A 26,343-nucleotide genomic window follows, 5' to 3' on the forward strand; every position below is an offset into this window, starting at 1 on the left:
CTGTGATTACATTACTTTTGTAACATGTTACTCCCAACACTGTCCATAACCATACATACACTGCCAGCCATGGGCTGCCATTGTGTAACTGTTAAATGTTATCTTCCCTTGGACAGGTGGTGCGTCCATACCAGACCATGTCCAACCCCATGAGCAAGTTGACGGTTCTTAACAGTCTCCACTCCCACTTCATCCTGGCAGACAATGGCACCACAGGAAAGTATGGCGCAGAGGTCAAACTGCGACGTCAGCTAGAGAAACACATCTCCCTGCAGAAGATCAACACACGTGAGTCGATTTTACTGTACAGTATCTGCCTTTAATGGTGGCTGACCTACTTACCCTAAATCACAGGAGGTGTTTTTAAATGACACAGCGAGTGATAACCACATAATTAAACCGTAATCCTCGTTTTGTCAACGACACCACTGTGGGTTAATTGTGTTCCGACTCAATTTTATAGCTGCAGCCAGACTGAAATAATCATTACATGCTTTATACTGAACACATGCTGTCAGACCGGGTATTTTTAGCCAGCTGTGATATAAATCGACTAGCCTTTGAAACAGTTTCTCCCTTCAGGAGGGGCTTATTTTTTTTCTTTCAAAGCTTCCTGACAACTCAGATGAACTCTTTCCTCAGATGAACCTGCTTGATAATCCTTGTCTCCTTGTTTTGGGGTTGCCGTACAAAGCTTCTCAACAAGCTAACAAACACAGACATAATGACCGGCACGTGACCATTGTACACATACACACATATATACTGTACTGGAGACACAGCTACTTCATTATGTCATGTACACACATATGAGAATGAGAGGTGCATTTGTTATAGTGTTTTTATCTAAATTTGATACTTGATAGTACCAGCCAATCGGAACATGGTACGTGGAAAGTGTTTAAGGGTGTTTTCACACCCGACAGCCTTTAGTTCGGTTGAATTGCACTAGAGTTAGTTTGTCCTGCTGGTGCGGTTCGTCAGGGTAGATGAGAACGCGGCAGTCGCACTCGGGTGCGCACCAAAAGCGGACCAAACAAGCGTACCGAGATCTGCTTGAAGAGGTGGTCTCGGTACGCTTTCAATCGAACTCTGGAGCGGTTCGTTTGTGGTGAGAACGTGATCCGTACTCGAACCGCACCAACGATACATAGTCTACTCCGCAAGTCTGAGCTAATGTCTCCTGTGTGTTTAGCAATCTGCGATGCAGCAGAGCAGCAAACTGTGGCAGCTTGCAGTGTTTTTATCACAGAAATAGACTGCGGTCAAGCTTGCCGTCCCGTCACTCGCATCTCCGTGGTCAAACCAGCTGCCGCTAAAATTAAAGACAGACGCCGGCAGAGCAGAGCAAAGTCTTGGTGACCAGAGCAGACGTAGTAACGTCTCTCGGTCTGATCATTTTGATGAAATGAGCTGGTTTGACAATGCAGATGCAAGAAATATGCACTAGTCCAGGGGTCTCATTTATAAACGTGGCGTACGCACAAAACGGGGCTGAAAATGTGCGTACGCCACTTCCCACGCAAAGGTTGTGATTTATAAAAAACAAACTTGACGGGAGAATGTGCGGTCCTCCACGCAAACTCTGACCCATGCCTACGCACATTTTGGAGACAAAATAGGAATTGGCGACGCAGATGGTGAGGTGGTGAACTGAAATCAGACTGCAGAAAGTTCATGTGGGAATAACGATTAGGCTACTCTTAATATGTTTAAGTATTAATGCCTCACGCACATTTCTTCACACCATATCATGAAGATTGTACTGAGTGATAATTGAGTGATAATTGTTCCATAAACACCTTCAACTCAAATCTTAAATAGAAATGTATTCTTAATATTTAATCGGCGCTGTCTCACCGTCACGTTGTCCGATACGGAGCGCAGGAGGAGGAGATGGCCCAACTGCATGGAATACAGGATATCATCAAATACCCTAGCATTAGATAATGGCAGAACACAGTGTAAATAACTAAATATCTGTCTTTAAAACTGTGCATATATCATCAAATGTCAAAGTCTGGAAATACAGCCGTTAAGCTCTCGCGCAATCGTTACGCTCTATGTCCTCGTTATCGGTTCAAACTTTAATACCGTTAGTGACAAAACCTGCATGAAGAAAAGTGTGTTTGCCTATTACACTTTCTTTCGTCTTCAAATTGTATCTCGGGGTGGGGGATACCACTAGTTGTTGCTGTGATTTTAGCAAAGTGTTAACAATCACAAATTGTTGTAGGCTAAACATATAAATACTGCAGTGAACCAGTGCGTAATGCTGCATGATGGCACTGCTGGCCCTGCAGGAGGACTAACCCCTAATGGAAGAATCAGGAGAGAAAGAGACTTCAGGGACCATGACGATGACTGGCTCATATGCCGATTTAAATTCCCTAATGTAGCTGTAATAGTAATATAGCTGCGCTCTTGGATCTATGTACTGAATTGGGTCCAGTAGAGAGGGCAACGCGCCGGAACTGTGCCATCCCGGTCCAAATACAGGTCCTCGCCACTCTGGGTGAAACCGGCTGTTTTTTTAAAATAAATATTATATATAATCTTCAACTTCATCACTAAGGCTTGTTTGGATATAATATATATTTCTGTTAAATCTTATTATATACGTCTGGTATATCGAAGCTGTCCCCGAGTGCCGTAATGCCTGCTGTTTTGGAAGATTTTATTAATTAAGGTAGTCTATAGATCCGGTTTCCCTAGACTGTGCGACAACAGGCCGAAATTATAATTCAATTGGCAGCAATTCCCGAGCATCTGAGAGTTTTTTTTTTGTTTGTTTGTTTTCTCTGCCAGTTGTCATGATTCGGCATGTTTCGGTGTAACAAAGAACAGCTGCCAGGGTCATTAACATACTGATCAGCATTCACGAGGTGCTTTGCATTGACTATTTATGGTTAAAAATGTGTACAGGGCGGGATAAGAGGTTGATCCATGTACGCACACTTGTAGTCAATCTGTGATTTATAAAGGGAACATTGCTTACAGGTGTGCGTACACACGGTTTTATAAATCTGACTTTTTTTCGGCGTACGCCAATTTGGGCTTTTGGGCGTACGTACACTTATAGTAAGGATCCTACGCACAGTTTTATAAATGAGACCCCAGAACCTTTTTCCTGTATTTACTTTCTTGCTCCCACCCCCCGACACATCCGACCAATAAGAGGAGTGGACATTCTTGCGTGATTTGTAATGGTGCATTTTGGTGCAAACCAAACCGACCGAGGGCAAATCGCTCCAAGTTTCCAACTCACCAACTGATTCAGACCAAAGCAAACAAACTACAGGTGTGAAAACGCCCTTAAACCACTGGGTCAACATTTGTGTGTATTTTTGACAGCAGTTTTGTAATAATGTAGAAATATATTATTACACTCTGCTGTTGAAACTCAACAGAATCGATTCTGTGTTTCTGTGCAGCTCTCCATGTCTTCATTTTATGACGTGTTGCATCAAAGGTATATTATGCTCCTAAAAGGGCAGCAAGAGTATTTTTGAATTCTTGTTTGTATGAGACCAAGGGGTTTATGTCCTGCATGTATATTAATATGTATTTGTGTCAGCAAGAGCACATATTTGCCTTTGTGCCGAGTGTTCATCCACCGTTGAGCCCTTGTCACATTGCATTTCTCCGTTTTCAATTTTCACATTATACCTTAGCTGGAAACCAAATGGATTTGCATGAATACAAAATGCTTTTCTCTGTCTTTCTCTCTCTTCACACACAAACCTCTCTGATACCCTTTAAATGTATTTCTCAATAGCCTCTCACAGCATTGTTTGGAACGCGTCAGAGCCGGGAACAAACCTGAGCCAGAGAAATTTTGTTTGCTGCCATGATTTATTTGTTATTGCCTTCTTTTGTTGTCAACATAAAACCACTTTATAATAATTTCCTCAGGGTTTGGGTGACATGAATGCATACATTTACACATCAGTGCTTATTCAAAAACTGAGGATGTTAGGAGATTGATGGTACCAAATGGATTCATGATTACAGTGTTGAGAGCAATATCATGACTCAAATCTTGCCTTTGTCAACACCATTTTTATTCACTTCAGACCTATGATATGACTGATGTTCACTAATAGTGACTTAAATGTCACTTGGAATAAAACTGGGCTTTTTTATTACGAGTGTAACCACCACCATATTCCTCCTAACTAGGCATGGGCCGGTTACCGGTTTTCAAGGTATTTGAAAAAGTAACGGTTTCAAAACCAACATATTGTTCCTGCGGTATCAGCTGTTTTTCATGAGTTGTCAAGGACAGAAAGTGCAGTTTAGAAATCCCTCTCCCTGTGCAGCGTGTTAAAAAATAAAATACATTGTGTGTAATGGAAAAAAAGTTGTTGATTTCATCCGGACATTTCAAAATAATACATTTGAAAGCTGTAATTGCAATTAATACTGTGAAACCGTGATATTTTTGCTTAAGGTTATCATACCATCAGGATCTCATACCAGCCCATGCCTACTCCTCCCAGGGGTCTTTAACTTTTTTAGGCCAAGGAACCCTTAGCTGAAAAAGACGGATCATATTGTACAGATATTGTGTAGGATTAGCACAGTGAATCCTTAAGCTTAACTGTATCTGTGGCTGGCTACCATAGTGGCTACCTTACCTATAGTGTGCATATCATCAATGTTGTGTAAATTAGATTCATATTATATTTACAGACATCATTTAAAAAAAAAAAGAAACTTATCAAAGCATAATTTGTTGACACCCCCCCTGCACTTAATCTGAGGACGCTCTAAAGGTTGGGGACCCCCTGTTGAAGATCTCTCTCCTAACCCCTTGACTTTAGGGATTTAAGAAATGTCCCTGTGTTCAGCAGGATACACAAATGTACTTCCTCCATGTTCATCATTGACACATGTGACCCATGGACTTCCCTTTGTCATCCTATGCCTGGACTTATACAAAAGGGGCTGGGAAGGCAAAGGGACGCCCAGTCGTCATACAAGCATCTTGTTAACATGTTATTTCCCCTTTACACTGTTTACTACAGCACAAGGTGCTCCCCGGTGTTTGCAGGTAAGGGCATGCGTAGCCGTGGATCTGTTCTGGTGTTGGAAATGGTGGACACGTGAGTCCTAGTTGTGTACCGAATAAAGGTTGGGGAACTATATAAACGTCATGTTTTTTTCAAGTAACAGTCTGACCGTCCATATGAGGGTTATGTACTCTGCTGTCCCTAATTTATCCAGCATCTGACGATCTTCAACATATCTCTGGATCCAGCACTAATACTGCTCCCTGGGATCTAATAATAAAACAAGCTGATAGGTGATCATGTGTGCTGTTTATCTGCTGCTGACCATCCAGAACACAGAGCTATCACTCTGACACTAGTCTATATCCACAACGTTCCACTTTTGGGATTGCTCCGGTGTTGCCGGAAATGGGGTCAGCCCTATGTTCCCACAGCCCTATGTTCCCACATTTCTAAGAATTTTTTTCACTGAAAATTAGGCCCTATGTTCCCACATTTCTAAGATACAAAGATCTAAGATTTCTTAAAATTACACCCTATGTTAGGGTTAGGGTTACATTCCATCTGTAGTCCATTGCTACTGGATAATAGGTTGGGTGTATTGGCTACCAAATTGGGAGAAAGGGGGATAAAATCTGATACAAATTTATGAAATAGGAAATGTGGGATCAGCGGCATAATTTTAGAAAAAATCTTAGAAATGTGAGAACATAGGGCCTAATTTTGAAAATAATCTTAGAAATGTGGGAACATAGGGCCTAATTTTGAAAATAATCTTAGAAATTTGGGAACATAGGGCCTAATTTTTTAAAAAATCTTAGAAAAGTGGGAACATAGGGCCTAATTTTCAGTGGAAAAAAAAATTCTAACAAATGTGGGAACATAGGGCTGTGGGAACATAGACACGCTCCCGCTCCTCAGATCTCTGCATGGTAAATCCAGACAGCTAGCTAGACTATCTGTCCAATCTGAGTTTTCTGTTTCACGACTAAAACAACCTTTGAACGTACACAAGTTCCACCAAAACAAGTTCTCTCCCGAGGCTATTTTGCAGCGGCGCCGTTGCTCCGTCCGGCGCTTGTGATTGGTTTAAAGAAATGCCAATAAACCAGAGCACGTTGGTCTCCCATCCTGGAATGCTGTGTGGAATAGCCAGACCCTTCTCCACAGTGCTGTGGAGGAAGGTCTGGCAATGCGAGACTACTCTGACACTAACCTTAACCTCCGCGGTGTCCAAGGTTACAATGATAACAACCTTCAACTTTACAACCTACCACTCAGGTTGCCAACAGTTGCTTCTCGAGGTGAAGTGCTGTATTAGACAAAATTGACCCATAACCCTAATCAAAATTCATCTAATAACCCTAATAATTCACTTCAATCATGTCTTTATAATATACTGTACCTTGTTGTGCGTACACACATGTATCCTTCGCTCCCTCATTCACCTCTGAAGGGTTGACAGACGAGGACCATTTTTTTGATTTGATTACCTGTCCACGGTCAATCGAGGAGTGCATCAATTTTCCTCACCGCAGGGCTCCCCGTGGGATCCAGGAGTAGTCTGAAGTCCTGTCAAAGAAAGGAGGATAAATGAAAGTAAAGAGGAGAAGAACCGTTTAGTTTGAATGGCGTGTGGGTTGGGGACCACACGTAACCACAAGCCCTTTTTTTCTCCTAACACAATCACACACACTACACACAAACGCAAGATCAAAGAAGTGTGGTGGATAGATATGTGTAATCTCCCGCTGTGCTATTTCTGTGACGTCTGGGCAATCCTGTAGCTAATCCTACTGTGCCTGTGTGCAATTTTCCATGCATCACCATGTGAGTGCCAGAAATGCTCTAGCAATCAAATTGGCATAGATATTATAACACAGTTTTTAAAATACGGGAATCAACTCCATATAACAAATGTATGTGTGATTTGGTCTGACTACGCTGTGATATTGCAAATGTTTTGAAAAAATCTTTTAGGTCATAATAACTTTACTGAAACCTTTCATTTGGATTTCCTGTTGCCAAAAGATTTTTGTGCTCATTTTGCACATATCCATTGCACGTCATGGCAGCACCATTGGCACCTGTCAGAAGAAGACCTCCTAACTCCACCTTGGTGATGTGTATTCCCTCTGCATACCTCCAGTCTCCAGGTGTTGCCACCTCCTGTTGGTTTTGTACCCTCTATAGTGGAAAGTGGACAGGAATATCTTACATCCTTGTCCATCAAAATTCATGTGTATATGCAGGTTTTTTTAAACATGTATAAACCCACTAAAATAGGCGTTTCTGTCACGAACGCTCTGGAAAACAGGGTTAGTAAACAGTAGAAAGCAGCATGGAGACATTTCCCTTTTTATATCTGTTACTTACCTAAAGCCTTCTTATATACCCTTTTTGCATAAACTATTAAAATATTAATTGTTGGCATGATTTTATAAATCATATTTTAATGTTACACATGTGGCACAGTGAATCTAGGATTAACTGTATCTGTGGGATGATATCCTAGTGACTACCTTACCTATAGGCCAGTAAGCATATCATCAGTGGGAATATATATTTACTAATGATATGTTGGAGTTATGTTAAGGAATTTTAATTTTTTTTAAAAGACTCAAAAATTGACAATAATTTGGAGGCCCCCCTGCAATGACTCTGAGGATCCCCTAGGGGTCCTGGACCCCCTGTTGAAGATCTCTGATGTAGGGGACAACAGGTGAACCAATCAGGGGCGGGGTAGACAATCACAATGGCGGGAAATTCACACAAAGGGAGGAAGTCAGAGTCTTAAACGAGAGGGAAGGTGAATACAAAATAAACAGTGCACAACAAGACTAGACATGAGTGACTTAACATTACATGTCATTTACGTTAACATACTTGACGAGACATAACATTAGCTCATTAAAAACAGATGAAGCAATAAAACCATCACAGTAGTGTGGGTTTCCTCCCGGTGCTCCGGTTTCTTCCCACCATAAAGACATGCGTGCTAGGTAACTAGGACTACAGTTGAAAATGAGCCAACTGGCTAACACTGGCACATTTACAGAAATGTTGATTAATGTGCATTGTCCTAATCAAATAAAAAATAAAATCTTAATAGTCTTGGGTGGTGCCAAGCGCCGGACGGAGCCACGCTGCCGCTGTAAAATAGCCTCAGGAAATAACTTGTTTTGGTAGAACGTGTGTACGTTCAAAGGTTGTTTTAGTTGTGCAACAAAAAACTCAGATTAGACAGATAGTCTAGCTAGCTGTCTGGATTTACCCTGCAGAGATCTGAGGAGCGGTTAAACATAGTCCTCAGAAATCCACCAGAGTTTAGAACGCCAACACAAAGAAAGCGGAAGGTAACGGACATCCGGCTGAAAACAGTGACATCCGGCAGAATTTCCAGCGGCAGCGGAGCAATTACGGATGTGGAACGTCGTGGATATAGACTAATTTAGTACTGACTTATTTGGAACGGTGTCCAAGCACTGCTTGGCCTCTGACGAACAGAATTCGTGGCCAAGATGACAGAAGTTACCAACAGAGGCGACGCATGTCTTATCATCGCTCTAGAAAAGAGGCAACAATTAGGGGTGTTCACCTGGGTCACATGTTTCCATCAGATCTGGAGCCAATAAATACTCGCAGATTGTAACCCTTTCCCACTGCAGATGTTAGTGGGTGAACATAGATTTTCTGACCAGTGCGAAATCGGTATAAAGGAAAGCTCTGGTTGTGGGTAAACAAAACAAATTGGCTTAAGAGAGGAAACTGGAGTTGGGAGGCTGTAAATATGGGGGGTGGACTACAGCCAGCGCATTCACACGCTAGAGTAAAGGCTCAGCGCTGTGCCCTGCCATACATGCATGGCTCTCTCGTGACTTGTTCAGCCAGGCGTGCTCTAGCTTGATAGAACATGGAGAGAGATGCAGATGCAACTGAGCCTGGCTAACCGTGACGAGAATTCAGCTTAGGCAGCACAGGATGCTTCACATGCCAACAGAGGGACCGAGTTTTTAATCGTGAACATGCAAAATCATATACAAATTGGTGATTTGAAAAAAAAAAGATTGCTCATCCCAATACACTCTGATTTACGGTCTTTAAGGTCTCACACACATGGAATTTTTTTTTCCCTATTCAACTCCTCCTTACCATCTCCTGAAGCTGGCAGACATTGTCAAACTCAAAGATGAAGAAAAATCTATAAAATGATTGGCACCATTCAGCACAACTCACTCAACCACTGCCCAGCTCTTTTGATATGTCTCCATAATGCGTTTTAATCACACACCTGCCCCAGAGAGATGACAAGTAAAAGAGGGAGAAAGGAGAGTGAGAAAATGAGAGATGTAGAAAAGGGGTTGAGGTTGAGCAGAGAGGGAAGAGAATAATATGAAGCGCAAAGGAAGTGTGAGAATGCAGCTGTCGAGGACGAAGACAATGAGACGAAATATTACCTTGAGGTGTCTTCACTGAAAAAGCAGGATGAAATTGGGAAAAGGGCAGTAAGAGAAAATGCGCATGAAAAAATGAGAAAACCCTGCATCTTATTCACTCACACTTGTTTGTTTTTTTACATGTGCAAATCTTAAATTGGATGCAGATTCCAGGCCCAAAGAGGAAATAAAGCGATTCATATTTGCAGGTTTAGATAAAGTCTGCAAGAATGAATGAATGAGGCACCTTGAGTGTGCCTTCTTCCATTTAACTTAAGTCACCTGGAATATTAAAATAAGCGCAAAAGTACTTTGGATATTGAATGTGTGCGTAGGTGTAGGCATGTTTGCGTTATTGTGTAACCTTCACTCCCCCCATGTCATTGCTTTCATTAATCACAGCATAGGCAAAAGATGAATTAGCTCTGGTAATTGAATCCAGAAGCCGGAAGGTCTTGCGTTGCAGACTAGCTGCGACATTGTGACCTCCACCATGGAGCAGCCGATACAGAAGAGATTAGAGTTAAACGATGGTACATGGGAAGCCAAGAGGGTAGAAATACTCTTCTTTCAAGCACTATAAATATCTGGACAAACTCTTGATTTTTTCAAATCGCCTCTTTCGGGGCGGAAACCTTGTCATTATTTCGTCATTGTAACTGTTTTCATAACTCAGTGCTGATGGTTACCCTTTACGTCTGTCTGTGGGTTTTACAAAAGTTTAAACACTGACGAGGCCATTTCGTCTGACTTTGTCTAAGGTAAATAGTTCAATAAATTAGCCTTTTTTTTCATATCCTGAAAAACAACAGTTATGGAGGAGGTTTTTTCCCCTGACAGCGCCAAAATATAGCTTATCATATCGCCCCTTTCTTAAGCTGTCCAACTGTGTGACTGTGATTACTTGGTGGCTCTTGTTCTTTGACACATATCACACAGCTGCAGTTTAACAGTTTGAATTTAGCTTAGAAATATCACCCTGTGGTGAATGTGACTGTATCCATCAAAGCACAAACAACAGGAAAATATTATGCAGTAAAGCTTGTAAATTGTGCAATACAAAAATGTATATTCCAAAGCCAGTTAGATATTTGCAAGTGGTGATGCTGCATTAAATCAGTGTGGCTGAAATGACTGTGGGAGTGGATCATTAGGTAAAATAATTGCGGGAGAATAAGCATGGGGACAGTTGAAGTCATTGGGGGTAAGGTGTGTTCGTGCAAGAATGAATACATAAACCTGTCAAAAAGATAAACTTGCACGGCCAAGAGTGTTCCACCCTGTGGTGGAGAGATAACAGAGCCAGCCATTGTTGGATACGAGACTTGCTCCAGGTAGAGTTCCAGGTTGAGGTTGAGGATGTGCATAGATGACAACATGTTATGTGGTGTGGAAAGAATTTGAGTGCATGATCAGTAGTGTGAACGGTGGTAAATGTCATTTGGGAAACTATGAGTGGTAAAAAAAAAACCAAACAACAAAAAACAGTGGTGGTCAGAGATGTCCTGGTAGATGACTTATGCACACTATTAAGTCAAAGAAGTCTAAACAAACGGCAACTTTTTTTTTGCTTTTTATATAGTTAATATTTTTTTACCAATTCTTTATTCATACGTGTTAAAAACCCCCATTGTAACTGTGATTATGGGCTATACTATAAACCTGACTTAACTGCATTCCAGCACTTCCATTAGTTCACTGATTGGCTGGAGTCATGTAGCACATCAGACAAGTTTGCTGTTGCTTTTAGGGACAATTTAAAGTCAGTGCAGACCATAGACTGTATATAAAGATGGACAGCGTGTCTCCACTTCCTCCCACTGTACAAAACTGAAGCCAAAAATATCCCCGATACGGGCATGGCCATCTTGTCATTTTGGAGCCAGAGTCTGTGCATGATAGTTCATCCCATTTTTATACCACCAAATAACTAATAAAATCTATCAGAAAAATGAACACTTGAATAATAACTCAGCGTGATCAGAACTTCTTCTGTTTCCTGAAATAAGGATGGCTTGTTTAATAATTAACGCTTATGAATACATCGTACTCATCGTAACCAAGGTTGTCTTGACTACTACTTAGGATCCACATCTGTGTAAGGTCATCTGGTATATATCATAGACTGGATATAAAGATGGACCACCCGTCTCCACTTCCCCCAACTGTACAAATTAATTTTGGAGCCAGAGTCTGCATAGTAGTAGTGGTGGAGCCGCAGAATCAAAGTCCCGCCCCTACACCCGACCAGCCAATCGTAAGTCAATCCCAGCTGTCAATCATGACGTTTCACCCCATTTTATAGCATCAAATAACTAATAACAACCAAACTTATCAGAAAAATGAAAACTTGGAACAAACATCAGCGTGATCAGAACAACTTCAAATAACAGAAACCATTGGGAAGAATTTCTTTCACCTGTACTTTGATTTTTTTAATTTAGAATCAAAATAAAAAAAATAGTAAACTGAGACCCCATTTTTTCCAGGTATCTTGTATCAGAATAAAATCTGGATGACATTTAATACACTTTCATTGACACTTTTTTTCACTTTATGGGATAATACATTGTCTAGAAAAAGCAGGTTAACAGTTTTTGAACAAACAAACATATACAGTATATACAGAACCATATAAGCTTCAGTGCCAACAAAATGAGACTTTCATACATGATTTTTTTCATGGAGAGCGCTCTCGCAGAAGCACATACACACAGACTTGCATTCACGGCAACACACAAAGCAATGCGGTAAAATTCCTTTAACCCCAATTTCTCAGTTGTAAATGTATTTTCCTGACCAACGACGCCATTCATGATTGATTCTCTCTGGCTCACGGCCTTGGAAACACTAAAAACTCGACTAAAATTACTGGGGGGAAAAGGGTGGCACAGACCATCTGATTTAATCTGAATTCCTTTGAGTTTGTGAAAAAACGACATTTGGATGTCTGAAATAGTAAAGTTTGAGAGAAGCTTTGCCCTTTTCATTTGCCGTACCACCTGACTTTTTTTCTGTCGCTTATTGAGTCATGTTGCCTTCCCGGATCTGATGTTTCCTTTCTGCTTTTGTTTTTGCTAAGTATAAGGATGTTTGTGTGTGTTTCATTTTTTTGTGTGAGTTGGAGGGTGGGGGTGGGGGTGGGGTGTGAAGACAACTACCCACATACTGTAGCACACCTCCTCCAGTCATGCTGATACTAATTGGATACATGCAAGGACAAACGCGGACACTTGCACATACCCACGCACACAGAGACACACAGGCAGAACATGAGTCACTGCTCGATCCTTAATTAGGACCATTTAAGCATATTATGTGTGTCTCGCTTGCATGCTCCTCTTTCCTATACTAATTCCTTCTTCTGCTCGTTGCTTCCTCATCTTGCAGGCTGGATAAATATAGAAAGTTGTGGCCACGGAGTCTCATCGACCACCTCTCTTCTTTTTCCACTGCCTCTTTCACACTGTTTAACATTAGATTCCCTCCTGAGAAATAAGGTTTGAGCACTGGGTTAAAACTATGTCTGAGATACAGAGAGACAAGGGAGAGAGTAGGGGTTTGGCGATTGTGTTATCTGATGCATTGGAGTGTGTGAATGGTGCATGGACACAGTCATTACAAGAATAGGGGGGTGGAAACGCTGATTCTGTTGAGAGAGACAGCACAGAGTGTATAGGGTATATATTGTGTAGAGTGTGTATTTTATCAAATAACCTATCCACAGAATATACTGTGTCGCTGCATACCCCATGTGGGACTCAAGCGTTTATCTTGATAATTAAAAATCCTATTAAAAATATAAGATTATGTTAAAAAATGCAAAGAGCAATTTAGCTGTTGTTGATAAAATCACCGACGTTGGAGCAGATTGATAGGAACAGAGGTAGTTCTGAGACGTCTATTCTCAGCGTAAAGTCTAAAACCCTTTTTCCACCAAAATACAAACAACTCACTTTACACTGCCTCATTTACTGTAAAGCAGGGATGTCAACCTCAACTTCACTAAGGGCCACACTGGAAAATAAGAATCACATCAAGGGCCAGACATGTTTAGTTTATTGATATGCTTTTATTTAATCAAAAAAGTAAAATATCTTTGACTGTATTATTGCATGTGTCATATAGTCTTCTTACTTACAGTTTGGTCAACAAAGTCCTAAATAAGTCAGGAAAAAGTTCCTCAGCCGTCATAGAAAAAAAGCACCCAAAAACGTTGGAAAAAGTGGCAAAAATGTCAGAAAAAGTTACAAATTGTCAAAAAAACTAGATGGGCCAAAATGTATTGTGAACCTAAATTAATATGCGGGACGGATCATAATCTGCAAGGGGCAGGATTTGGCCCGCGGGCCTTGAGTTTGACACGTGCTGTAAAGGAACCTCCCACCACTTTGAGCATCTCCTCCTTCCTGACTTCCACCCCTAGGAGAGACTTTAAATATATACAGTATATTTTTTTAAATATAACTTTTTTTTTATCCTTCTGTCAGTTAGGTATATACTGTATATTGTATGTGTATCTGTAAAAGTTGCAAAGAAACTCCTGCACACTGTCTAACTTGCAAAGATACATTTAATAGTTGGAAACCTTTCTGTACTAGACCGGTACTTAAGGCAAATGCATCTTTGCCTGCAACTCTTGACCCACCTACCCCCCTCTGGCACACCTGTCTCACATTATAATTATGTGAGGTATTTTTCTGTTCTGATATGTATCTGTTTGAACGTTTTCAGTCAGCATCACTACTTGGTGTTGTTGGATGTGGTCAGAAGTGTGCTCTGTTCTACCTGTTCCCACATGCAACAGTGATGTCATAGTGTACTGACAGCCTGGAGTCATAGACTACAAAGATGTTATTGACAGCTCCTCCAAAATCAAAGTGCACATCAAATTAATTTTTCCCCAAGATGGTTTCTGTCACTTTAGGTAGTTCTGTTCATGCTCATGTTTAAGTTTTTTTTTTATTAGTTATTTGATGCTATAAAAACGGGCTGAAACATCATTATTGACAGCTGCGATTGACTCGCGATCGGTCGAGCGGGTGTACGAGTGGGACTTTGGTATCACGGCTTCACTGCCTGATCACTACTGCGCACACTCTGGCTCCAAAATGACAAGACGGCGGCGCCCGTATCCGGGATATTTTGGCTTCACTCTTGTACAGTGGGAGGAACTGGAGACACGTCATCCTTCTTTAAATACACTCTATGCCTGAAGTACACCTCTGCAACTCTTTTTGGAAGGGTTTCCACTTTCATTAAGTGCGTCTATTATTAGAGTGCATGCTCCTACTTTCATTTATGGGGTCCCACTTCTCTTCTGGATTAGCAAACATAAACAAACAGGGAATGAATATAAAGGTATTGTGGGAAATGAGATTCATACTGTATGGACAGTCCACTGCACAACCGTGTTGTACTTTGGCAGAGAAAACAATTGGTAAACTCCAGTAAGAAGGATTGCATCTACACTAAATACCACAGACTAGCTCTCCCACTAGGAGTTCACATTTCCATCTAGAACAATAGGTGTCCTTCTGAAAGTGCCCACTCATGTAACCACCCTGCATGTGTTCAGCTGCTTAGTGTTTTATTTGATATAAAAGGAGAATTCAGAGCACAAAATCCGCCTCCACAGATAAGATAATTCAAAGGACTCTCAGCTTTCTAACAATCACAGGATAAAATAAAAAAAGAAAGTTTCACTACGGTAGAAGCAGCAGTTGGCAGAGCGTTAACACTTTAGGGCTTCAATTCCTTGTTAAGCCCCCAGATACAGCACTGGACTGTGTGGTGTTTTAGTGGCAACCCTAATTGAAATTCAGTTCATGTCCTGTCCATGGATCCAGAAAAACTTTCCGAAAATACATTATACTGCAAATGTCTTTAAAACTAAAAAGATGTGTGCATTTCGTGGGCATCACACACAGAGAAATTATTGCATTGAATTATCACAATTTGTAACCATTAGGTCCAGTAAAGATTATTTTGGTGCTATTTATTTGCGTTAAAGGGCACTCACAGGAGGAAACAGGAGAAACGTTTTTGCTCATGTGCACTGGGGTGACAGCTTTAATTGGAATGAATGGGCTGCCATGTTTTGATACATTGAAGTTCCCACAGGAATGAATACAGTAGTCAAAACCCTCATCTGTTAATCAGAAAAAACTAACTGTGAATGGGAGGTTAAAAGCCATCCTAAAATGTGCCCTCTGTTTTGGGGTAGGCAGGCAAAAGAGAATTTGATTTCATTTGTGGTTTGTTGACGTGTGTGTGCCTCTATCTGTGTGTGTGTGTATGTGTGTGTGTGTGTGTGTCTCTGTGTGTGTGTGTGTGTGTGTGTGTGTGTGTGTGTGTGTGCATGCGTGCTACCAATTAGCCATGGCACAGCTGTGTTTTCCCGCTCCTCATCTGCTCCTCGGTGGGTTTCAGTAGAACAATAATGTGCTTTAGATACTGCTGCGCTGCATCAAAAGCTCACGAGTCATCAATATCAATGCTTGATCTGACACAACTGCAAGCTCACACACATGCAAGTAATGGCGACAAATAGACATCCAAAAGAAATGGAAGAACCAGTTACAAAATGCCAGTTATTAGTCTGCTTCTCTCTCACATTCAGCTTTGCTGATGTATGGTCGTGTGATGCGTTGTGGCACAGTGACGTTTTACCTCTTTCAAGTAGGCAAGGCCCCTAAAATATTCCCCTTATGTAACTGTCCCGGTTGCAAGGCCGCAAGAGGCTGTGTGAGGCAAAGCGTAATGGTGTTGGGTTGGCTCCTGAATGTTTGCTTGTGTGTGCATATGTGCATCTGTATGCGCTCCTCTTCCTGCGTGTTTGAGAGACAGACCATGCTTTCTCCTCTGTGAATTATGCAGACCAGGATGAGGGTGCAGGATGGGGGGAGCTCCGGCAGTTACACAGCTTTTGAATTAGACGAGTCAAAACACAACCAGCAGAAAACACAACAGCATGAAACAAAATGGTACGGAGAGGAAGAGAATGGGGGTGTCTAAGGAAAGAAGAAAAAAAACGGAGGGACCGGAAGTGAGACAAAGTGACTGATATCACTAAAAGGGGAAAGAACATCAGGGGGTGTAAGAGAGATCGGGACTCTGGGGTTGATAGGGTTTGTGGTTTCTCTAAGGCGATTTTGGGTGGTATAATGAGAAATAAGAGTACAGACAGGAAAGAAGAAGCAGGAAAAGACAGCAACACAAGCAGGAATAAGGCAGGAAATTCCTTTGAGAGTTTGGCGATACCTTTCATATCTACAGTAACTTCTCCTGTACATAGTCTCACCGTGTGCACAAAAACTCCACCTGCTAATTATGCATAATTACCCCTAATAGCCTGTGATTAGCAGGAAAGGAGCCATTTTGTGTGGAACAGTGGGGAGGTTTATCAGTGAAAGTCTTTCTATCTCTCTCGTGCGCGCACACACATGCACACACACACACACACACACGTCCATGACACAGGAACAAAGCACGAGGAACAAAGTGGGCTGGTTATTTTTGGTACTGATGCTTTTTTAAAACCTCCCTGCTTTAATTAGAAAGTGTTCAGTGTCTTGACAATACAGTCATGAGACATCAAAGTTGTCACATTTGCACCTTGTTAACACATTAAGACGTATTTTTTTCTTTCTATTTATAGATCAAATATTGCTGATGTTAACTTCCTCATTCACATTTCTGTTCCTTTTCTGTGTTGTTAATCCCCGTTTTTCTTCCTCCATTCCCTTCCCACCTCCTGCTGCCACTTGTTTCCGTGTGCAGGTATTGGTCAGGGTGTGCCGGTGGTGGCTCTGATCGTAGAGGGAGGCCCTAATGTGATCTCCATTGTGCTGGAGTACCTCAGGGACACACCCCCCGTCCCTGTGGTGGTGTGTGACGGCAGCGGCAGGGCCTCAGACATCTTGGCCTTTGGACACAAATACTCTGAAGAGGGAGGGTACGCACTCACATGTGCACATCATGCTCTAATCCAAGGACAAACGCTTACTAATAAAAATTGTATCCAATGGGAAAAATGTTGTTTGTAATCAGAATTTCCAGTAGTTCGAGTTTTTATTATTAAAGGGCCTAAGATCAAACATAACAAGTAGGGTTGTGCCGATGGACGATATCATCTTCCATCGTCATCACTATGGAGAGCCTCGGTTAAACACCCTAATCCTAGTTGCGGGCGCTGGACGGGAAATTGACAAGTGCGTCGGTCTTAAACTAGCAAAGACACAAAGACAAGACATAGGGCTCCTTAACCTTAACCCCTTAACCCCCACTGGCGGGCCGGTGGGGGTTAACAGACGTGTTCTGATGTGTAACATAATAGTATTTAACCACAAAAGTTCAAAACTTTTGTCAATATGGACATGCTGTATATCGTTTGATTGGTAAAATCCTCTGCAATTGAATCATTCAGTTCATTTTACTGAAATCATAAGCACCAAAGTATTATTCATGATCTTAGTGCTCATGCTATTTGAAAAAAAAAAAAAAAATGATGATGCTTCCCTACCTGTACGCTGTCCTAAACGCTCAATCCGCGTCCATTCCTGGCTTATATATATTCCTCTAGTCCGTAAGTGTCCACAGATCAAAAGGATAACAAGGTTTTTTCACAAGAATTAATCCAGGTTATGAATATTGTCCTGTAGAACCCATGCTAATTGTCCGCTAACTGTCTGCTAACTTCATTAGCCGATCTCGTTCCATCTGAAATAATATATTTCTCATTGCCCTGCACCGTGTTGCTGGGTATGTTTGGTTTCCTCAGGTTGCTGCCTACACAATGAAATTATCCCCACCTTTTTCTGTTAAGTTTTCACCCCGGGACAGCCCCGGACGCCCAACAAGCGCTCCCACAATACGCTGCGTCATCTCTCTGAGCAGCCATCTTAGAAAAAGCTGTCATTGGCTATCAACACGTCAATCATGGCAGTTGTAGCCAATCACATTCCCTTTCCAACGGTATATAGCATGATAGGAATATCCAATGGGAACCAATCCAAATGAATGGGTAACAGACCTAAGCCCTGCCTCCCAGAGCCAGCATGCGCATACATGTGATTTATGAGAAAAAAATATGATCAACAGTGTTTGAATGAATGTAAAAAGGTTTTTTAAGTCATTTTAAGTATTTCGTATATTTTTTCTAATAGCCGAGAAGTGAGTAAAAGCATTTAGCAACATTTGGTCACTTGGAGAAGTTGGAGAGGTTTTGGCACACCGGTGACACTTGTTTTACCAAATACTGAAAACTCCCTAGCTCCCATTAGGTTAGGACTAGAGTTCTGAAACTTTATAGAGGTCTTCTTGACAAGGTCTAGAAGGTATGTGTTGTGTTCGGCATAGTGTGGCACAAAGTATTTTTTTGTTATTTTTTTTCAAAAATTAAGTTTTTTTAGACAGGACCAAAATAACTATTTTGAACCATGTTTGAACTGCTGTAGTGTATGTTGTGTTTTAATCACATGCTAATCAAGCACATGTCCCTAAAGTAGAAGAATTTAGGTATCAAATGAAGCCTCATACATGCATTTTGGCCTTGCAGATCTTCTGTTATAAGCTTTTCCCTTTGGGAACGAGAAATAGGCGAAAATCAGGCAAAAGAGGTGGATGTTAACAGGTTAAGTGGAAGCTACTTCTTCCCCCTTTACGTGCAACCTATTTGTGAAAAAGACCATCGCTTTGAGCAGACTGGATTGGCTGTTCGGTTTGGTAGAAAAGCCCACTATTCGGCCGAATCCGAAGCCGAATCCTGGATTCGGTGCATCCCTACTGTATACCCAGTTACAGATGAAGGTAAACCTGCAGAATCACAGCTTACAGAGGACTCGGAGAGAGTAGTGCAGAGAGCCCCAATCAACCTTGGTTTCACTTACTGACAAACAAATCTAATTTGCCTGCTTCCCCCTAAACAGTTTTTATTCTCCTTAACTCTATGTGACCCGGTTCCTGACGCACTCTTTCTTTCCCTCGTCATCTCTGCAGCATAATAAACGAGACTCTACGAGACCAGTTGCTCGTGACCATCCAGAAGACTTTCACCTACAGCCGCACACAGGCGCAACATCTGTTCATCATTCTGATGGAGTGCATGAAGAAGAAGGAGCTGGTGAGTGTCACTTTCATACACGTGCACATACACGTGCCAGCCGACACACATGCACCCACACCTATGTGCAGATGAAGAAAAAAAGCAAACATATGAGCAGTATGTACACAAAACATTCAAGCGCTGACAGACTCACATTAGTCTGGATCAACGGAAGTACATTTCCAGGAAAAATTGCTTGACATCCCTGTCACATGTCCCTAACCATCTGCTCGGTGTGTGTTGCTGTTCTGAAACTCTGTTCGCTTCGGGAAATAACAACAGACTTCAAACTATCAAGCTACACGCTGAAAATGGAAAGAACATTTGTACGTGCAACAAGGCAAGCCTGCTTGGTTCTTTCGGGGAATGATTGTAAAGATTTACAAAGAATACGTTTACAGCATTCACTATCTTACTGGGACATTTTGGAACAGATTGGCGGGATTTGCTATAAACAAAATACACACGGTGATACACTGGTGTATGAGCAAATGATGTTTAACCATGTATCCACCTAATTTTGGTAGCTCACGTTACTGTATTGTGTGAACAGTTAACTTAATTTAATATTTTATGTGGCGTTTTCTTTTGCGCTGTGCAAATGTTCCACCAAAACAAGTTCCTTCCCGAGACTATTTTGCAGATCCACCGTCAAAGTGTCCGGAGCTTAGCGTCACCAAAAGCAGTTGTGATTGGTTAAAAGAAATGCAAACAACCCAGAGTGGTTTTTTCTTCTATGACAGAATGTATCTGTGGAGTAGCCAGACCCTATCTGTGGAGTAGTCGTGAGACTAGGCTCACATAGACAGAGACACATACACAAACACAAATGCCCAAAAAAGAAAAATATGTGAGGGAGGAACAAATAGTTTTGTCAATTGCAACTTGCTCATCACGGAACTTTTATTGAAGCAATTATTAACCCATCTTTTATTTATGACATGTAATGTTAAGTGGATGTAAATGTATTCAGATGGCATTGGGGACCAAATGGCCTCCATCTTGAGAGTCTGTACCCCTTCGACAGTGTTTAATTCCCTTTAGAGCACTGTCAGTCACATGAAACCAACCTGTTATTAATGCTGTTGAATGCTGTAAGTGTAGAGGCAATGTGTATTTATGTACAAACGTATTTGTGTGTGTGTGTGTGTGTGTGTTTGTCTCTGCATATGTTTATCATGGTATATGTGATCACAGTAGCAGGGGATATGATGCTTTCTTGCCACAGTCATACATGGCACATACATTGGGATGGAAAGTGTGCACCACAGCAGTGCATGCAAACACCCACACACAACCTTACACTCAGTCACAAGATAATAGCGTAACACATCCTTTATGATCCGAACAAACAGCTAGCAGCTTCTACTGTATCTTAGCTTTGCAGCCACACTAGCTTATTTACTACTTGGTTGCTCTCGTCTCAAGTTACTTTGAACAAAGCATTCAATGTCTTTTGTAGGAGAGGGGAATAGTCTCCACATCAGTGACTGTTGATACTGCTGGCTGCCAGCGGCATTTTGATATTAATTTGTAATTAGTAGCGCACACACACACACACACACACACGCACACACACAAGCCTTATTTTATCACTTTCTGTTTAAAGTAGTGCTGAGCTAGAATTCAGTTTAGCATCTTCAAAGATGATGGCTGGGATATTTAAAATTACTCATCCAGGTATTTATCATGTGATAGATTTCCCTGTTTGTAAAAAGAAATACTGTATAATACTGTACTTAATCATTTTACTGTGTGTTACTACTTAACAGTTGTAACACACTGAGTCACACACAAAAATCTAAATCACGTACACACGCAAAGCCAAACACACAGAAACATGCACACACACAGTACACATAGTATTTTGCAGGCAGCCCTGCATTGGCCACGGCTGTGCGGCGTGTAAGTGGATTGATTGTGTTGTCAGCGGGGTTCCAGTGGCTGACTGATGCTCACACTGATGGATCTTCTGAACAAAATACACGAGAGCAGAACAATGTGTGAATCATTCAGCAGGAGCAGCTGTACAAGCCAGATAATCGGAAGCTGCCTCTCTCTTAACTTAAAAAAAAAAAATGTTTCCGTTGCAGTTCTGAAATGGAGCACTGAAAGTGTATTTTGGCAACAAAAAAAAAACAAATCAACTCTGTTTCACCCTTGAGTTAATATCCCTGCATTTTACAGGCCAATTAGTTATTTTTTCTGATAATCCATTAGCTGCTCCAGGATAAAAAGATCTTTAACATACCATTTGCAGTTTAAATGCACATTTGGGGCTACATTACTCTTCATGTGGCAAAAGTGGGACTATACAGCAGTGGTTTCCAATGTTTTTGGCTCAATGGTGTTTTAAGCCCCCAACGTCGACTTCAAGGCAGCGCTGCGACTTCGACTTCAAGGCACCTAACTCTAACCTTAACCCTAACCCTAACCATTGCCTAATCCTAGTGCCTACCAGGCAGCGCTGTCTGGAAGACGACGTTTGGGGCTTAAAACACCAAACACCATCTTCTTGGTCTGAGGTACAACAGCCCTGTCAGATGAACTTGAAATAAAGGGGTACCCTTTAGCAATTCACAATGTATGCTCTAAATGTATAACACTATTCATTATATAAAAGTGGATATTGTTAATTTTTTCATACAATTGAACATTCATTAAAGTCATTAAGGTTGGTTTGGTCAGCAATCATACTACTACTAGCCTACTAGGCTACTAATACTAGGAGTGAAGCTGAATGTTTCCACCATATATCCATCAATGTGAATTTCAGCCATTACTTTTAGCTAACTATTTCAACCGTTAGCTAATTATTTTACCTTTAGCTATTTTAACCATCTCTCCATTACTTAGCTAATCATTCGAACTGTTAAGTCCTTACCATTAATTCATTACTTTTAGCTAAACTTCTGTGCTCGCTTGCTAACTAGTTTTCACACACTCTTACATAACTGCAACTTGTAGTGTTAAGGTGTTACAATTGACTTCATGTGGATATATTCTCCAATCAAATCATTATTTCTATTTCTTTAGTTAAAATACTCTACGTTCTTTCCACGTGCACCTATCCCTGGTTGGCAATCACTGCTATACAGTACAGCTGGTGTGTAAACCTGTCTGATTGATATGTCTGTGTGATCACTGATAGAGTGCGGGAGCAGGTCAAATCCAGCAGTGGGATTAGTTTTCATATTCAGAATGCTGTACTTCATGTAGTATGCATGAATGTGGCCTATAATCTTAACATTGCCGTGAAACATTTACCAGTGACATCAAACTTTGATAGCATACTTTATGATAATGTATTCATCAGAACTAACCCTTTTCTTTTTATGTCTTCTATAAAACTCAGGCTTTTCTCAGCGGAAACATACTGAAATCATGAGTGCCCATGAACCATGCACAAGTCTCAAAAAGCCAGCGTTAATTATGGTTTGGAGAAAGAGCTTTCTGGCACCTGTCTCGTTCTCACAGAGATAGTTTCCCCTGCCTCCTATTTATCAGGCTGATAGTTATCACAGGGGTTCCCTCCTTATCGCCCTCAGAAAGCCACAGATTGGAGTGTGTATGCATGTTTGATTGGAGAGGAGGAACTGTAAGGGAGAAATAAAAAATGACAATGAGCAAAAAGACATAGTTCCTATTGTCCCATGATAAGCCGGAAACACTACTAAAAAAAAAAGTGGACCAAATGCATAAACCATACACATGTATGGCCGATCTCATATTTCACTTATAGTGCTCTGGGGAGTCCTCTCTGCTAGTTCACCATCCTCCTCGTGCAACCTGTGTTAAAGCCACTCACTTGACCACAGGTCAGACTGAACCACTTTTCAAATCTCAAATATTCAAATGCTGCAGGACAACTAGTTAAAAGTAGTCCACCGCTGGGAGGGGTATTCTCAATTTTGTTGATTTTTTTTGTAATATTAATGTCAATAAAGGCTTCTTATCTTAAATCCCTGTCGACATAAGGTCAAATTAAATCTCACAGGATGCGAGCATAGTGTTTTCTGGCCCCGAACCACTGCAGTAGTACACCATGTTGGGTCTTTGCCGGACTGGATTTCTGGATAACTTGTTTTTTATCCCCACTTAGGGTAAAACATGGCCCTGCATGGTTAAAGAAGCTGTTCATGTCCCAGTAAACTAACTATTGTTGACAAGGTCTTATGAGTTGTACTGTGGTGGGAACTTATGCCTACATGTACTGGCAGTAGCTGTGCAGGATCGATGAGTTTGCGATATTTACACTGGAGACTAAAAATGAACAGACATTGCAGGAGATTTACTTATTTGTTCTGTCACCCTATGAAAATGATGATTATCAGTGTAGTGGCCAAAATACATTCAGCATTTTAAGATACAGTATCTTAAGATACAGAATTACCAAACATATAGTATTAACCAAGCAGATGTGAAAATGTAATGTACTGCAGATGGGCGAGTTTATGCCATGAGTAGAAAAAGAAATAAAATGAAGCTGTGTTAAACTTGTTTGCTTACATAAAATACTCGAGAGCTCCTTTGCTTGTACGAGAGGATGAAAATAGACGGGGGAGAAGCGTTCTGTTTACCTTTGCATACACTTATTGATGACTCTCTGTGTGATCGTTGAGATTACAGTAAATTAGCCGCCTTGTGTTGTCATTGAGGTTGTATTGCTTCTCTGTATTGTACTATGGTGGGAACTTGTGCCTACATGTACTGGCAGTAGCTGTGCAGGGTCGATGAGTTTGCAATATTTACACTGGAGTCTAAAAATGAACAGAAATTGCAGGGGAATTACTTGTATTTGTTCTGTCACCCTATGAAAAGTTAAATTCAACACACTCTTGATCTACAATCATGTTTAAGTCTCTCTCCAGATGACATGAATGTAACTTAGACTTGAAAGGTTGTGATGTTGCAGCTAATACCTAATATAAGGGATGAAGTGAAACCATAATAAGTGTATAGTACCTGTTAGGGATGTAGCGATACACTCAACTCATGTTTCGATATAATTCGCGATTTTAAGTTCACGATAAGATTTTTTTCATGATTTTTTTAACAGAATGAGCTGCAGACAAAGGCTGAAACGGCTGCCTTTATTTCTATAAACTGTGTCCTCTTATAAAAAGTGCACCTGAAATTGTATTTTATCTTAAATAATAAAAATGTAATAACAGATGTATAATTGGATTTTTTTTAAACAAATCCCACATCAAAAAAACTAAAGAAAAAACTAAAAAAATCTCTTCAAATAAATGAAGTAGTAAAACATAGTGAATTGTTACTAGGGTTTAATATTTTTCCCGAAAATGAGATGAATCAGATCCCGGGAAATAGACAGCCCAAATTCCGGGAAATGGCTGTGTTTTTTTGGTTTGTTTTTAGCCCAAGTAATGTATTGATATCATTCAAATATGCGTTCCCAAAATCCCGAACTGATATATTTTATATTATTTGTATCATTTTTAGGACTAAAGAACACAGTGTATGTCCATCATCAACACAGTTTGCAATGATCAATTCTGCTGCGTGATCAAGTGAGCTGCGTGCTGCAGAGTGACATCTGCTGCAGCGCTAATTATGAAATGCCAGGTGGAATGTCTGGGACTTTCTTCTGAAAATCTAGGCAACCCTTATATAATCAATGTTTTATAGAAATCTATTATAAAAACTAACAAAATATGCTTAAGTAAACCATTGAATGATTCCTAAACCATTACGTTATCGAAATCCATTCTGTGGCTGTTGAGGATGTGTAAGCGGCTGCAAACGGGAATAATCAGTCGAAGTTAACCAAATATTTCTTTCATTCTTGGACGTTTTGTAACTTTCGATGGGTTTTCTTCGGGAACTTTCTCATGCTGAGATTCTAAATGTCTGCGCACACCTTATAAACCGGTCACACAACTTGCACTGAGCTGTTTCATTGTCCAGTTTTTCAAAATGCTCCCAAACAAAGCTGACCGCAGACCTCATTAGCGGAGCAAGGTAGCCCAGCTGCGTAGTGCATGCTGGGTAATGAACTTCTTCTTCTTCTTCTTAATGAATGAATGTATTGAGCCCGTATAATGATTTAGGGAGCCTGTATTACCGTAGCTATCGTCGCCTGCATCAACGTTACCGTATGAGAACAATAGACACGCACTCCTTGCCTTTTTTTATTTTATTTATCCTTTCCCGGGAAACGGGAAATGGTTTTATCAGATTTCCCGGGAATCCCGTTTCCCGAGATTAAACCCTAATAGTTATGTCCCTAGTACCTGTACTACTATCCTATAGCAATGAAAGACACGTGGTTACCCTTGTATACCAGGTCAGGAGCAGGGTCACAAAACTGTTACGTTGACGTTCCCATTGGCAGCAAATGTGGGTTTTTCCGGGGTCTGTGCAGCGGTCCGAAAGGGTTTAAGTGTTTAAGAGAAAGAGAGACAATGCAAGTGTGTGTTTGTGTGCCAGATCCCCTGTCCTTTGTTTTTTTTTCTGGCTCTGTAGCAGGGAAGCCACAGAGTAGGAGGAAAACAAAAAAGACTAAAAGTGACTGGCTTGTTTTTGAGGGAGAGTGTGTCTGCTTAAGAGGGCTAGTGAAGTGAAGGAGGAAGACTAAAGAAAGGATGTGACTCTAGCTTTTTCCTTATTTTCAGGATGTTGGTTTATTCATGAAGACATTTTGTGCTTCAGTTATTCCCCCTGTTCCCTCAGCTTTGTTTATCATACTCAGGGCTATTTGTTCTATATATCAAGAGGCAATAAACTTGCACTGAAATGTAGCCTATATGAATGTGTGTACCTC

General features: G+C 40.9%; 1 protein-coding gene across 3 annotated transcripts in view; it reads left to right on the forward strand.

Moving 5' to 3' along the window:
• Positions 1-26,343, forward strand: part of trpm3 (transient receptor potential cation channel, subfamily M, member 3) — a 178,769-nt gene that overhangs the window by 107,346 nt on the left and 45,080 nt on the right. For all 3 annotated transcript variants that reach the window (XM_028579045.1, XM_028579043.1, XM_028579044.1), the window contains exons 6-8: positions 117-288; positions 17,234-17,408; positions 19,451-19,574. In XM_028579045.1, the coding sequence (XP_028434846.1) occupies positions 117-288; positions 17,234-17,408; positions 19,451-19,574 (471 nt within the window). The remainder of the gene's footprint in view (positions 1-116; positions 289-17,233; positions 17,409-19,450; positions 19,575-26,343) is intronic.

The sequence above is a fragment of the Perca flavescens genome, chromosome 5, assembly GCF_004354835.1.
Source record: "Perca flavescens isolate YP-PL-M2 chromosome 5, PFLA_1.0, whole genome shotgun sequence".
Taxonomy (NCBI): Eukaryota; Metazoa; Chordata; class Actinopteri; order Perciformes; family Percidae; genus Perca; species Perca flavescens.